General features: G+C 54.0%; 1 protein-coding gene across 4 annotated transcripts in view; it reads right to left on the bottom strand.

Annotated features, from left to right (window-relative positions):
* Window positions 1-15,029, bottom strand: part of PLCG1 (phospholipase C gamma 1) — a 50,542-nt gene that overhangs the window by 27,060 nt on the left and 8,453 nt on the right. For all 4 annotated transcript variants that reach the window (XM_075108817.1, XM_075108819.1, XM_075108818.1 and 1 more), the window contains exon 2: window positions 177-329. In XM_075108817.1, coding sequence (XP_074964918.1) covers window positions 177-329 — 153 coding nt within the window. The remainder of the gene's footprint in view (window positions 1-176; window positions 330-15,029) is intronic.

The following is a 15,029-nucleotide window of genomic DNA, read 5'->3' as shown; positions in this document are numbered from 1 at the left end:
GGGAACTGGTGCCACCTTCCTCCAAAGACGCATCCTTGGTGTGGTAAAAAGAGCACCTGCCCAGGGATATGTTCCAGCTCACTCATGGAAGGATGCATCGGAAGTTTGGGTCCTGCGGTGGTCAGGTGCCTGCCTAACCCTGCGCTGGCACAGCCCCAGGGCCACAAGTGCTTTACCTTGCAAGCTGAGGGTCTTCAGCCGGAATTCTGTGCCATAGAGGACAACGAAGCAGTGAGACTGATCCAGTCGGAAACATGGATCCTCCTGGTACCGATCAAAATCACGTGAGTTTTTTCCTGGACGAATCTCTTTGATCTCCCGAATATCAACTAAAAGAAAGGGAAAAAAAAAAGGGGAGCTCAGTGACTAGCTTGAAATTCCCGTGAAGATGGAGGAGAAGGAAGGGCACAGATAAAGCTGTTTTAGTCATCTGAAGAGCTGGATTACCACCCATTACATGGTGGCAGACCCAGGCATGCCTACAGCACTGGGGTACCAAGCTCTGAACAGCAAACTGCTTCCCTGGCTATGCTGGAAAGCAGGGGTGGAACGACTGCTGGGGATGGTGCCTTGTAGAAGGACTCACTGCATTCAGGCAACAAGAGACCATCATGGCAGCCTCCCAGTCCTCTCCTGCCACCGCTGATGGCACAGGCTGAAGAGGCACCCAGACCTCTAGCACAGCACCACCAGTCTGGTCCTCAGCACAGCCACAAGTGCCCAAGTCCTCCCAGCGAAGTTGTCCACGCTTCTCACCTTTGACAAGGCTTTCAAGAGCCCTAGCTTGCTCCTCAACCTTTCAAAGCAGCACAGAGATCTTACGGCTTATCTTGCACATCTCTCTTGCCGCACGCATGTGGTTGTGCATGCGCACAGGCCTGTAAGCACAGCCCCTTCCTACCGGTTCCCTAGGAAGCCTCCCCAGCCACCACCCCTCTGTTCATCGCTGTGTCCCCCAAGAACAGTCAGACATCTCATCCGTGGCGATCCCCAGGCAAAACGAGCAGAGAGCAGTGCTACCACTACTGCCAGCTCCTTTGCCCTTTCGCTTCACACTTCATGCTTTCCTCTTCATCCACCCAACATACACTTGCAAACTGCACTCTTTTTTTAAAAAAAGAAAGCTTTTCTACAGAGGTGAACCCTCTGAGGGTGCAGCCTCCTGCCCAGCTGGATGAAGCACTGTTTGCAGCTACATCATCTTAGAAATACCATAGATTAAAGATCCACTCCTCTCCAAATCCAAGTTAGATACTGAAACTTGAGTTGATTCTTGGTTTAAAGAACTTGATGGTTGTCCCCGCCTCCCCCTTCCCCACTTTCACCCTAAATTATGTCTGTATTTTCTGGCATCTCCCCCCTGCCCCGTTAGCATCATCCCAGCTCCTCTGAGCATGACCAGGATGCCCAGGGCAGTCCCTGCCTTCACATACACACCATCTTCACCAAGAAAACTCTGTCCTTCCCTAGCCAAGGAGGGATGAAACATTTATCACCTCTGGGTGGTGTTCAGAAGGCCACAGAAGAAAGCACGGTGCAAGGATCAACCAAGCCGAACCTCTGGAGATCCAGTTGTGGTAGATCTGCCACAGTTCTGGAGCAGATTCAACTGCAGTGACCCCCCTGTGCTTCCAGGCAGAATCCCCTTCCCCACCTCACTGCCAAACACCTTCCAAAGGGAAAACATTAGAAAAAAAAGCATGAAAACAGCCAAAACTCTAGAGATCATTTGAATTAAAGACATCACCAGGGAGGTCTGGTATCAACAACCTAAACATATGCGAGGTGCTGCTCAGAGCTAAAGCCAAAGGAGGTGGGATAACAGCTCAGGGCTCCCACCTCTCACAGTTTTGTACCGTCCACATAAAGTGAGTCCCATGGACTTTAGTTTTTTAAAAATGGCTTCTTTTTGAACCTGTGGCAGCGGCAGAGGGGGCTATCGTCGGGGGGAAAGCCCAGATTGCAGAGAAAAGCTCAGAAAGTTGCATTTCTTGCCAGATGAGAGGTGGCAAGGTCCCCAGTTCATGAAGTCGGCAATTCAGTAGGACAGCATGTTACCCTGGCCAGGGCTGGTGACTCCAGGGAGCTGTGCTTAGGTTTATTATCCTCATGCACAGCTATAATGTCAACATGCTTCCTCCAGGCAATGGTTGAAGAAGGCAAGATGAACCGCAAGCAACCAAGCCATGGTCAGATGAAACCCCCAGCTGGTGCCCACTAGATGATGGCTAGGGCAGGGCAGGCAGCACCACCACCACATCGGGCTTCTGGGACATGGGGACAGCATCATTCTGAGGATATTCCTTAGGTTATAGGGCTGGAGTCACACCTCAGCAACTGTCCCCGGTGGGCCAACCCAAAGGTGACCAAGCATAAGGCAGCAGCATGACCATAAGGGACAGCCCAGGGTGGCGAGAGCCAACCCAGGCAAGTCCCAGCAGTGAACGGCAGGGCAAATCCAGGCACGGGGCTGGCGAGGAGGCAGAGCTGCCTGGCTACGCATGTGGGTGGTGAATCTGATGGTGCAGCTACAACATCATCCTGGCAGCTTCCACTGTGGCTCGTGGAGAAGAGGAGCAGTTAACTCCAACCAGCTACCTCGGAGCTGTGCTCCTCTGCGAAGGGCAGCTGTGAGCATGCCAGAGCACTAAACGCCAAGCGAGGAGAAAGAGCTGAAGAGATGCTGGTAAGGGAGCATCTCGCGGCCTCCCTCCCCAGAGGAAATTCTGGGAAAGGACTCTCGTTGCAATAAAACAAAGAAAACAGCAACAGCAACAAGAAAAAAAAAGAAACAAACCCAAGAATCTTTGCTTCCTGGAAAAATAGTTTCTTAAATGCTCAGGGGAATCAAATAACAACATTTCTGAGTCACGTTTCCAAAGCAGATGATGCTTCTGAGCAATGCGGGACGGAGATTACTGCAAACCTGGCGTGTAATTCATCCCAATTAAACTCCACTTACTGCACTCACTGTGGATCGACTCGCCTTTCATTTCAATTTACTGCAGTTTAAAACTAGACAGAAATGTGACCTGCTCATCACCCACAGCAGCAGCCGACAGCACTGAACTGCATCGCGCGAGATGATGCTCACTCCAAACGAACACCATGGCGAGCCAGACACAGGGCTTGACTTTGAGGAGACCTGTAAACCCCACATGAGGAACGTGGGATCGTCTTTTGGCAGGATACGCTGTGCAGCACCACTGGTGTTCATCTGGAGATGATGGCAACCCACTCATTGCCTGACACAGGATGTATCCCGACTGATCGCTGCAATAACCCTCCGAAGCTCATCAGCTTGGGACAAAGCACAGAAAGACCCAGTTCCTTGGGGCTGCAGAGGGAGGACAGAGAAGCACCCTAAAATACGCAAGGGTGTGACTTTTTAAGGCATCATCTACCCTTTGGAAATGAGCTGGCTGGAAGTTCAAATGTTAGCGTGCCCTGCTGTAACCTGCCCATGTGCCCATCCTTAGTGACACAGCACATTATTTTAGCCCTTAAAAAACCATATCACACTTAAGGTCTTTGCATCCAGGACACGCACAGCAGGGCTGAAGACAAATCCTGTCTTTGAAAGATGCAGGGCTTGACCAACACAGTGGGAAAGAACTGTCAGCTGGGTTTTCACAGTAGTTTACCAGGCAGTAACTACTGAAGGAAGGTCCCAAAATATTAATGGCCTTCCTCTGAGTCACATGGCAAGCACCTCATCTCCACTTCGGGTGCCGCAGCATGCTAACCATGCCCTGCACTCACCTCTCGCTGCACAGAGCACAGCCGGTTAATAAGTAGTAAGACAGAGCTATTGTTACAAACTGCACACCTAAAATCCATGCACTGGAGAGAGCCCTGGAGCAAGTGAGGTGCTTATCAAAGACAGAAGCACACAGGGAATTCCTAGGGCGAAGGGCAGCCTCTGCGAGGACCGTGCACCCAAAGGCAGAGGGGTAAAAACCTCCAGCCCACGCATGCTTGCAGCTGCTTGCTCATCTCATCCTCCCAAACATGCCTGCATGTGCCGGGGAGAAGGCGGTTTAGGGTTTGGTTTGTGCAGCCCTCTTCTTGCTGCGGAGCAGCAGGTCAGATTCTTGAACCCCGCTGTCTCTACTGACTCAGACACCTTCCCAGCCCCATTGCAGCATGGAAGAAAATGACCCTCAGCAGGAAGATCAGCAAGCACAGATGCCACCAACCTGGCCAAGCAAGTGCCGAAACACTGCTTCCCTGCACGAACCCCTGCCTCTGTCCCACCCCAGGTCCTCCCTCTGGCACCCCTCTGCCAGCGCAGGACAGGAAGCCACCTGTGCCTGTGGGAAGGAGAGGTGAAGACATCTTGCTATACCCCAGGTCTCGCTGGGGTTTTCTCTCGCTGATTTTGCTCACGTCAGCTCTGCGAGTTGCTGCAGCTCCTGGGGGTAACCCCGGCTTTGCACAGCACCAAGCAGGAACCGCTGCCGCAGGAGTGCACAGCCGAGTGGTGCAAAACCTGCTCCGGGTGGGTTTTGCAGACTGGGCTGAGCACTGCTCAACCTCAAGCGTTGCTACTGGCAGAAAGGCTGCAGGCAAGCTTGCGACCAGCTTGCGGGCCTGCAGGCAACGAAGGCACAACGTGTCCCATTTCCCCTTGCCCTTCCCTTTCCCTGCCACTAACTCCTCTCTCCCACACCCGGGTGCCACTCTCCCCATCCTCCCGCCCTTCCTCACCACCACCTCGGCCAGCAACATTTTTCCAGACAATAAACCAAACTCCAACCCATAACTATTTTCACCGCAGTGCGCGAGAGCCCGTCGAACACAGCCATCTCCGCACACCCCAGCCACCCTCCTACTGGTAAACAGGAAACACAGCGCCTGCGGCAGCCTCCCTGCCCTGGGCCACCTTTGCCTCTTAATCCCCCAGCCTGCTCCCAGCGTGGTTGCTGCAGCAAGTGCCCTCGGCTGGTGATCCCACGCACCTGGACCTGCTCGCCAGCACCTGTGTTTTCTCAGGCAGAGCCCTGCAGCTTTGCAAACCTGCAGGGAGGGTTGTGGGGGGAGCCTGGACACCCCCCCGCCCAGGGCAGGCACGGGAACCTGGCAACCAGCCTTGAGCAGGGAGCGCGAATTAAAAAGGAGAGGGCAAACGAGGGGAGGCAATCTGGAAGCACAGCAGAGGTTCTCCTCGAGTGCAATGAGCGCGCGCTGGAAATGGCATCTAACCACTGCTCCACCACCCTCAGCACCGGCAAGCTCCCCAGGCGAGTGGTGGCGTGGGCTACACGACAGCAGCCCACGAGTCCCACCATGGGTCTGCACCGTGGATCCTTGCTGGGAAAGGCCTGCTGGGGATGTGGCCAAAGACATGGGGATGAACATCTGGTGGGGCCCCAGAACCGCGGGTTGTATGCATGCCCAGGCAGAGGAACAAGTGGCAGGGAATCCAGGATGAATCCTTCAGAGGCAAGTACCCTGTCACCAGGGTGAGCCACATCTCCTCCCCAAGCCACCCTCTCCCAGACCATGGTGTGGAAGACAGCAGTCACTGCAGAAGGTAGAAACCGGTCTTCATGCCATGCGGATAGTGGCAGGAGGAGGAAGAACATGGTGCCACAGCAAGAGCAGAGATAGAGGGAAGCTCTCTGCTGGAGTATAACCCCCGCTGTGGTCTGGCAGGGCTGAGATCTCAGAGCAGGGACCAGCAGCAAGCAAGGACAGATGAGCAGCGGATGAGATGGGAGGTCTGGAGCACGCTGGCCATCCTCCAGCCCTCCCAGGCCGGCGTGTAGGCAGCAGCCAGGAGAGGCTCTGGGAAGGAGGCAGCAAAGCCCATCCAGCCCAGATATGCTCTAAGCTCCTCGCATGGTTCCACGTGCACACTCAGCTGTGCCATGGCTGTGCAAACAGGTTGTGCCCTTCACAGCCTCCCAGTCTTCCCCATAGCCCATCACCAGCAGAAAGGCCTGGCCCTCCACTTGCCTCCAGCACTTAAAAAAAAGTACGTGGTCACATTTCTGGGCAAAGAGCCTTCCCTTCAGCAGGAGCAGGTTGCATCAGAAAGAAAAAGCTGACCCCAGATCCACCCCCACACCATTTAAGAAAAAAATATAAAAACCCCAAATTACCCTCTGGTTACATGAAAACCAGATCCACCCTTAAAGTAATTTAAAAGGGAAACTTCATCCAAGCCTTGTTTAACCGCTGATGGATAGGGTGTTGTAACGTGTAAGGATAAGGACACCCTGGAACAGGCTCTGAGGGCTGCAAAATATCCAACAGAGGATTTTTGGAAAACTGTAAAAGTGATTAAATAAATTAAAAAAAAAAAAGCTGATAAAAAGAGTGTTTAGCCCAGGTTACCTTCCAGGATGGATTTACTGGGGACAGCCTCCAAGAAAACATCCACCCTCCTCCACAAGCATGGCTTGGTGCACTGTGTCCCCCTGGGGATGACACGGACTGATCCTGCCCTGGGGCAGCAGAAAAGCCTCCGGGCTACTCACTCTGGCAGAGTTAAAAAAACCCAAAAAACCAAAAACCCCAACCCACCCTACCAAACAAGTCTTCCTGCTATTTAACATTGTTGATCCCACTAAGCACAACCCTGTGGACATCCCTAGGCTTCCCATCACTGGAAGGTCAGGCCCTCAGGGAAAGGCTGCAGAGGGAGAAAGAGGAAAAAAGAAACACGACTTATATGTGCATGTGGGTAAAAATAAGAGAAATCTATTATGCAGCAGCAGGGAGAACAAAATAGCACCATTTCCCTCTTAATATTTCAGTGGAGGCCCCCTGAAATGGTTATTCAGGCCAGCACTAGAGATCAAGAGCCGCAGGAGTCTGGAGGAGGACTGCAGCCACTCTCCTCGTGCCGGCGTTCACCAGCTGGTTTATCAGCCTGCGAGAAACCCTGCCCAGCCTGGGGCTGCTCCGCACCTGCTCAACGCTTCCGATTTGCTGACTGCAACCAAACACAGCTTAGAAAGAAAAAAAGAAATAGAACCCAACCAAAAATCCCCCATGATTTCAGGGGAACGGTCGAGCGTGCGCTAAGTGCTTTGCTGGATGGGGGCCAGAGCCTTCAGCACCTCGCAGTCTGGAGTCCCGTCGCCTGCCCTTCTCTATATATCAAGTCCCTTCTGCCTGCAAAGCTCCGGGTAAGCCCGGCTTTTGTCCCCACATCCACCAGGGATGCTGGAGACAGTAATTATCTGACCTTGAATTTGGCTGGACTGCAAAAATTAAGGCAGCTCTTACAAAATGCACATTGTACCTATAATGAACACGGGAAGTGGGGTCCCACCCTCTATATCCCCTCTGCAAGAAGTAAAGCAGTAACCCCAACTGATCAGAAACATATTTCAGAGGGAAGACCCACGTGTCTCTCATTAGTATAGGTTTTCAGAGTAATGCTAGCTCAACCTCTCAACCCCAGAAGCTTCCCTTAATAGCAGAGACTTAGGTAGACAGTGTAATGGTGAATTAAATGTCTCTGCACAGAGACGCAGCAATGGGGTTACTGCATCCTCCTCCTGGCCGCACTCGCTGCCGCGCCTGCCATCAGCTATCAGGTTTCCGAAGGACAATCCCATGCCATTAACAGATGGCTTATCCAGACAGGACAATGAGAAACCAGCTGAGGCCTTTAATTTGACCTTACTACTTTTTCAGAGGGCAGGAAGCATGGCTGAGGCATCCGTGGTGGCCAACATAAACACCAAACCAGTAGCACCTTGTGCCCCAGCGAATCCCTCGTCCTCTATGAACTGAAAGTGGCCATGCTGCCCTTTTAGTGAGGCACCAAAACCCCTGTAAAAAAGCGCTCTCACCCCCACTACTGCCCCAGGAAGGGACACAGCCACCCTGGTGCTCAGGGGCCCGTTGTGTCCCGCTGCTCTTGTGGCTACACATGCAGGTACTTCTCCTGCCTCAGAAGAAGATGCAGGTAAAGCTATTTTCTCCTCCAGACTTGGCTCAGTTGTGTCTCAGGTTGCTCCAGCAATTTGCTTTATCTCACCTGCCACCTGCATCAGGAAACAGCAATTTTTACTCCAAGCCACTGCACTTTCCTATGAAGCAACCGTCACTCTAGCCCTACCCCAGAAGCAGCAGCATCCATGCAGAGAGCACCTTGGGAGAGAAGATGCTGGGGAAAAAAAAATAGCTCAATGGGCTGGAGATGAGATGACAGGGAGCTCCCAATTAGCCAGGATGACTGGGACTAGCCTGGATCCTGACTCAGATTCTGGCTCACCTCTCAACGATCTCCGTCAGTCAGCGTGGAGCAGGAGGATTTGGCAGTGAGCTTAAATGCCGCTCTGGGAGCCAGCACCTCTGCCCAGGCACCAGCAGCTTGCACCAGGCAGCCCACGCGGGGCACGCAGGGACGCGCCAGCTACTCTGTGGGCAGCGGTGTTTCCTGCCCATGCCTCCGGCTGCCGCTGCCTCCCCTGCACCCCTGGGCCACGTGTCCTGCGGCTTCTGAGCTCCAGTTCCTCCCTTGCCTGTCCCCCCCCAAATCCTTATCAACAGCAGAGGAAACTAGAGGAGATGCACAGGGAGATTAGGAGATGCTATGCAGCTGCATCACTCTGCGGGTCAGAGGAGAGGATGCAGGAACTGCCCTTCCCTCCTCCATCCCACTCACCCACGTTACAGGCTTGAACAGGGAAACAAAGGTCCTGCCCAGACATCACCCTGCTCCTACATGGCACTGTGGACCTCTCCCCAGGCTGACCCAGACCTTGCTGCTCCGCCAGCTTTAGCCTCATGCAGGCAGCCTTCAAGAGCTCACAGACATCCTCCCGATGCTAGAAGCAGAGGTAGCTGTGGGCTGGCAGCTGCCTATCCTGTATCGTCAGCACATCCCTCCTGCTTACTCTCAGCTGCAAGAAAATATGAGTTAAAAAACCAAAGCTGATCCCCCAAGTGAGCGAAGCAGGATGCTGCTACCTCACAGCCTCTGCGCACAGACCGGGGACATAAAGGCTGGCAGTTTCCGCTCTGCTGGTCTCAGCCTTCCCAGGGACAACTTCATGCTCAGACCCACCTGGCCTGAGCCACCTCCGTGCCAGCGCTGCCACCATGTCCATCACCATCATCTGGCCCCAGCACAGCTAAGAAGGTGGCATTGGATCCATTCTCTACCCCTGCTGGGCTGCATGGCCTCAGGCAAAGTACTCCAGCTCCTTCCCCAGCCTCTGCTGCACAGCCCCCTCGGTTGTACCCCTGGAGCCGCGGGGACAGGGAGAGCGCGTCACTAGGGGAGTCTATCAGCCCAGAGCAAACTCCGCTCTGCTACAAACACTGCGCCAGTACGTCCATCCCAAAGCCAGACAAGAATCCACAACATCAAATAAAGCAAAGGAGCAGAGGTGGGAAACCGATGCTGAGGCACAGGCACTCACAGAGTCTCAGCCCAAGCCCCTGATGAAGCACCAGGAGCCCCCCCGGTCCCCAGACCCTTCCATGTCCCATGAGCAGCCCTGCCTCCAGGCACCTGCAGCCACCACCTCTCCAATGGGGAGAGGGAGAAAGAAAGGCTTGGGAGAAACCACCCAATTCATCCTGCCCTAATGCTGGCTAATGGCCAGCAGTTAATTAGCAGGGTCATTATAGGGAACGTCTCCACATCCCCCCTCTCCCAGCTGCTCTCTCCCGAGGCTGTTTTGCTGCTGGCAGAGTCTTTGGCAGGGATGTTTGCAGGGTACAGGGGAGCTTGCTGGATGCAAAAAGCAAGCGTCGCCCCAGTCCCACAGCCAGGTTCTCCTCCCCGGTCAAATTAACTTCTCGTATGGTCTTCTGCTACGCTCCTGCTGGCTCTCCCAGTCTCCCCCAGGCTTTCTCCCCGTCAGTGGAAACGGAGCATGCCATGCAAGCTAGTCACTGGGGCTCCCTTTGCAGTCCAAGGAAGGATGGGCACTTCAGTCCAGCCCTACACAAGTCATGAGGTAGGTGAGAAGAAGTTTTTTAAGAGAAACATATCTTCCATGACTACTAGAGAGAGCACATCTGGCCCATACCTCACCTCTGGGGTAGCCAGCAGGGAACACCTTGGGAAAAACAAAGAACAGGGCAAGCGCATTTGATATCTCCCCCCAGGTACGCTCCCAAACACTTTGCAGTTTGGGGCCTCTCTTAGAGGCTACCTTATCTGTCTACAGCAGGGTGCAGGCTCCCAGTTTTAGGATAGCCAGCATGAGAAGGGGTGAACCCCACGCAGCACAACTAGTCTGCAAAGTACAGCAGCAGAGTCACGGTTCACTGTGCAGAATTCACCCAGCTGAGTGCTGGGTCTGGGAAGCATGAACATCCCCCCTTGCTGGACACCAGCAACCCCAGGGGAGGGAACATGTCACCCTACCCCTACAGGATAGCCCTGAGAGGGCACCAGTGGGGAGCGCATGGGGACAGGCAGCTAGATGGCAAACACCAGGCGAGGGCCCCAACAGTCCTCCTCCTGGGATGCCTCAGGACTCCCTCTTCTCCTCCATGGAAATTTTGTCTGCGTTAAGTTGTGGGTTTTTGTACCGGCATTTCTGGATTGTGCCGAATCCCAAGCTGGGCATCCAGGGCTGCTGACCATACCCACTCCCGCATGCAAGGCTGGCACCCATGAGAGCCCTGGACTTGTTGCGCCTTCACTGTGCAGGACATGGGAGCACGTTTCCACCCCAAATACAAGCAGAGCGACTCTAGCTAGGGCAAAGCCCTAGTTTTGCTTGCATGGATGCTGCTCTGAAGAAGTCCATGTCCCTTCCCCAGATGAAATAAGGCTTGGGGCAGCCTGCAGAGCCACCCTTCAGTCATCAGCCTGGTCTGTTTGAGAGGCACAAGCTTCCACTGACTCAAATGGAAAGGGGAAGCTTGGCACCGGTGCTTCTGGACAGACGGTCCGTCTAGGAATGGCTCTGCAAGCCACTCCCCAAGGTGACCTTTCTCCTGTGTGGCATCAAGGGCTCCATCCCCCTTGGCCCTGCCAGGGTGAGAAATGTAATGACCTTACAGGAGCACAATAAAATGGTAGGAGGATGGGGGAAGCTGAAGATCTGAGAGCCCAGCTCCTCCAGCCAGCCTCTCCTGCTCCCCCTCCTTCCTGGGCAGACGTGGAGCGGTAAGGAGATCTGAGGTACCGCAGAGGGCAGGGATGGGTCAGTGGGGCACCTGACACAGCGCTGCATCTCAGCATGGAAGGGGGTGAGATGCTCAAGAAAGCTGCTCCCTGCGCAAGTGTCTCCCATCGAAGGGCCCAACAGGGAGCACCTCAGTGCAACATCCCCACATCCCTCTCCTTGAGTTTACAGGGTCACTGATGTCCCCAGACTCTCAGCCAGCTGGAAGACTTCTACCCTCTGCCAGCACTGCCTGGGACGGGAAGGGCACAGGACTGAGCAGACTGGCAAAAAACAATCAGGAAAGAAGGGCAGACACGGCAATCCAGCAGTTCCTGAGGCAAGTCGAAGGCACAGCTCACAGCACAACAGCCGGGAGCTTGGCAGGGCCAGTGAGGAAGCCCTGGCAGAGGCGGATCTGAGTACCTGGGTGTCCAACAGCAGCAAGTTCTCCTTGGAGCTCTTTGGGGATTTTGGCACCCAACATAGGTGCCGCCTTGACTCTTTCACGCCCAGGGAGTCATGCCCTACCACAAAGCAAATGGACACAAGAGTGACCACACACTGTCCCCAGGACAGGGCACAAAGGCGAGGAGTGAAAACTGAAGGACAGAAAAGATTTGTCACACTGGTGGCAAACGCCAGTGGTGTTCAGATGCCATGACTCAGTTTTCATCCATCCCAGCAGCCGATGCAATCAAGTTTCCATGACAGTGATTTAACTGCAAAGATGACTGCCGACCAGGACATTCAGTGGGCAGCAGGGAGATGGCTTGTTCCTGTCCCTACCAGGGCTTGAGTTCTTCAGCGTCAGGGTAAAGTTGGGAAGAGAATAATAAGACAGATCCCATCTACTGCTGAGCCATTTGAGGTCACCAGAACAGCCTGACCTCTCCCCCCACCATGCTCAACTCAAAAGCTGTTTTGAGAGAGCAAGGACTGAGTATTCACTAAAGCACAGATGTGTTTTCCAGATGTGTGCCCCCCCCCAGTTCTCCCTGCGTGCCATTATCTGTGGGACAGGCCCCACAGGGCTGCAGTGTCTCCACCACGCAGCGAGTAGCTGAGGCACCTCCTCCTCTTCCTCAGACTCCCCATGCAATCCCCTTCCACCCACTGCACTGTGAACCAGAGAAAAAGGCAGAGTTACTAGAGCAGCTGCTGGTGAAATCAAACCTGCTCAAAGTGGTTGAAAATGGAAACAATGAACCTCCTCTTCCCTTTTCACCAGTTTTGCTCTATCTGCACTAACCATGATGGGAGCACTGATGGTGTGGGCTTCACCTTCCATCGCCAAGGCAAGAGTATGGTTGATAACTAGTCAATGGCATCTTCTTACAGCACCATCCAACTGAAGATCTCCAGACACTGAGCAGATACTACCTAAGCCACACACCACCCTAGCAAGAGACATTATCTTCAGTTTACGTAGGAGAGGCAGGAGCTCTTGCTGATGGTCTTCACACCAGGCTCCTCTACCACTTGGGTTTCTTTTTGACCTCACCTGGGATTTATTTGGTCCCCAGAACTGGAGACCTCCTACTGCTTGCACACCAACCTGCTGCATGGTTCATACCAAACTTGATGTGCCAATGCTCCAAAACTTCATGCCCTTAGGCCTTCTCATGACATGCCCCAGAACCTGAGCTGCTGGGGATTACGGGGACCATACTCCAACCAGCAGCAAGACCTTGAGAACAGGATGTCACAACACATTAAATGACATATGAGACACCAAAGAAGGGAGACAAAAAAAAAATAGAACAATTTCTGCTGCTTTGCTGGGATGTAGAGCCAAGTTATATCCCAGCAGAGCCAACTCCCTGCTACCCAGCAAGCGTGGGAAGCCCAGCACTGCTCAGCGACCCAGGACAGCTTTTTGGTCCTCTGAAGTTGAGGAGGGCTGTGAGCTGGCAAGGATTAGCAGGACAAGGACTGCAGGCTCAAAGGAGAGGAGTATAACCAAAGTACCCCAGGATCCTGGCCAGAGGATCCAGAGGTGGTTGAGTGACGCCTGTAGGACAGGCGCTGGCAGAGGTACCTGAGCACGGCTGCTTGGAGAGACGAGGCAGCAGCCTCTGCGTCTGCTCCGGTGCAGCCCGGCAGCACGAGTGCCTTGCCCTCCGCCTGTGCCAATAAGGACCATGTCAGGCAGCACCTGAATGCTCAGCAAACAGAGCCAGCCCCTACCCCACCTCTCCACCAGCTGGAAAGCAGATTTATGGGGCGCAGATTTACAGAAGAGGGTGCTAAGGGGGTTAAAGTCCTCTTGGACACCCTGTGATCCCAACACAGCCAAGCCCCTGCCCGCAGCCACCCGTTCTCTGACCTGGCTTACAGGCTGGGAACTGCACATGTGGGAACACCCCCTAGAGAGGGCGAGGGATGAGGGACGCACCGGCACACGCAGGAGGGATGCCCTTTAATCACCATATCACCTGGCCCTTCTGGGAGCAAGTAAACAGGAAAGGGACTCTCAAGCAGCTGCTCTACCCAGCGTTCCCGCGAGGCACAGCCTGCCGCAACAGTCTTCCTTGATGTCCCCTCTCAGTGACAACTATTTCCAACCCTGGCTGGTCTGGCCCTAGCGCAGATAGATGCTCAAATGGAGCAGGACGGGGCCCTGCTCAGCACAATCCCAGAGGAAAGGAGTAAGGCACACTGCAGAGCGAATCGGGGGAGCTCCAGCAGAGATGGAGAGCAGGACACTGCCGTACTGGAGCAGCTCACAGGGTCAGTAGGCAGCAGAGCAGCCACAGCACCCCCGCATGCTGTCAAGAGCAGGCCTCCCGCACCCACCTCCCAGGTGCCACGATCCCTGCAGCGCAGCAGGACGGGCCGCAGCACGGTGACCACATCCAGCTCCCGCGTGATGGGTGTTGAAGCTCGAGGGAAAAGGCAACCCGAGGCAACCTCAGTCCCAGAGAACAATTTACCCTGTGGTTGCTCCCCCAAGGGCCATGGGCAGGAAGGCAGCACCCGTCCCCCCACCGTACAGGTAAAGGCCAGCGGTGGGCAGAGAGGCTGAGCTGCAAATACAAGGCAGCACGCTCTGGGTGTGATGATTTCAGTTTGTCAAGGCAGAAAAAAAAAAAGTCATATTCCAAGAAAAAGAAAATAAATGCATTTATAATGGATGGGGGAGAAAAAAAACAACCCATAACACACAGTCCTGCCCCTTCTGCTGTGGCTGTTAGCCATTTCATCCTCAAGGCCAGCAGACAAAGTCAGCTCAGCAAAGCGTTCCGTTTATGGAAGCTCCATGTGCTGGACCACGACCTTCACCAGGACAATTTTAAAACAACGATGAGGGTTTGCCTGTCTGCGGGCAGGCAGGCGTGCATCAGGACACCATACTAACAGCACAAGGAGACACGACTGACCACAACCTCAAGAACCACAAGCATTTGCAAACAGAAGGTATAAGCTGCAGGGGAAAGCAAGGGAGAGGTCTGTTCCAGACTCTGGAAGGCTTTCCGCAGCTCTCCAGCCAGCCCAGTTCAGGACCCCCAGCTCCAAATTGAGCTGAAGAGCCACCAGACCACACAGGCAGCAGAGGTTGAGCTGAAAAGCAGTTTGAAAAAAATCACAGAGACTTTAAGAGTATGAGCTGTCAGCGTTGTAAAGCTCTGCTGACTTCTACAGATTCAGAGTTGCCAGCTTCTGCTAGAGGTGCCAACTCTTGCCCTTTTGGGTGCTCAGGGTGCTCCACAATCATCCATCCTCCTGCCACCCGATGTATCAAGGTGTTTGATATGTGATGGGGACATATCAAGAGGTAACAAGTTGCCCAGAGACAGGGAGAACTGTGACAGGGGGGATGAGCCCGGCACAGCCATCGGACAGAAGCAGACAGCTCTGCCTGCAGCTCCAAGTGCTGGGGGATTTTCAGAAAGGCAAAAAATTCTCAGAAATTAGGAAGTTTCTCATTTGAAT

Source organism: Phalacrocorax aristotelis, chromosome 13, assembly GCF_949628215.1.
Source record: "Phalacrocorax aristotelis chromosome 13, bGulAri2.1, whole genome shotgun sequence".
In the NCBI taxonomy this organism is placed as follows: domain Eukaryota; kingdom Metazoa; phylum Chordata; class Aves; order Suliformes; family Phalacrocoracidae; genus Phalacrocorax; species Phalacrocorax aristotelis.
Note: the sequence above shows the minus strand (reverse complement) of the source record. Positions and strands in the feature narration are given on the sequence as shown.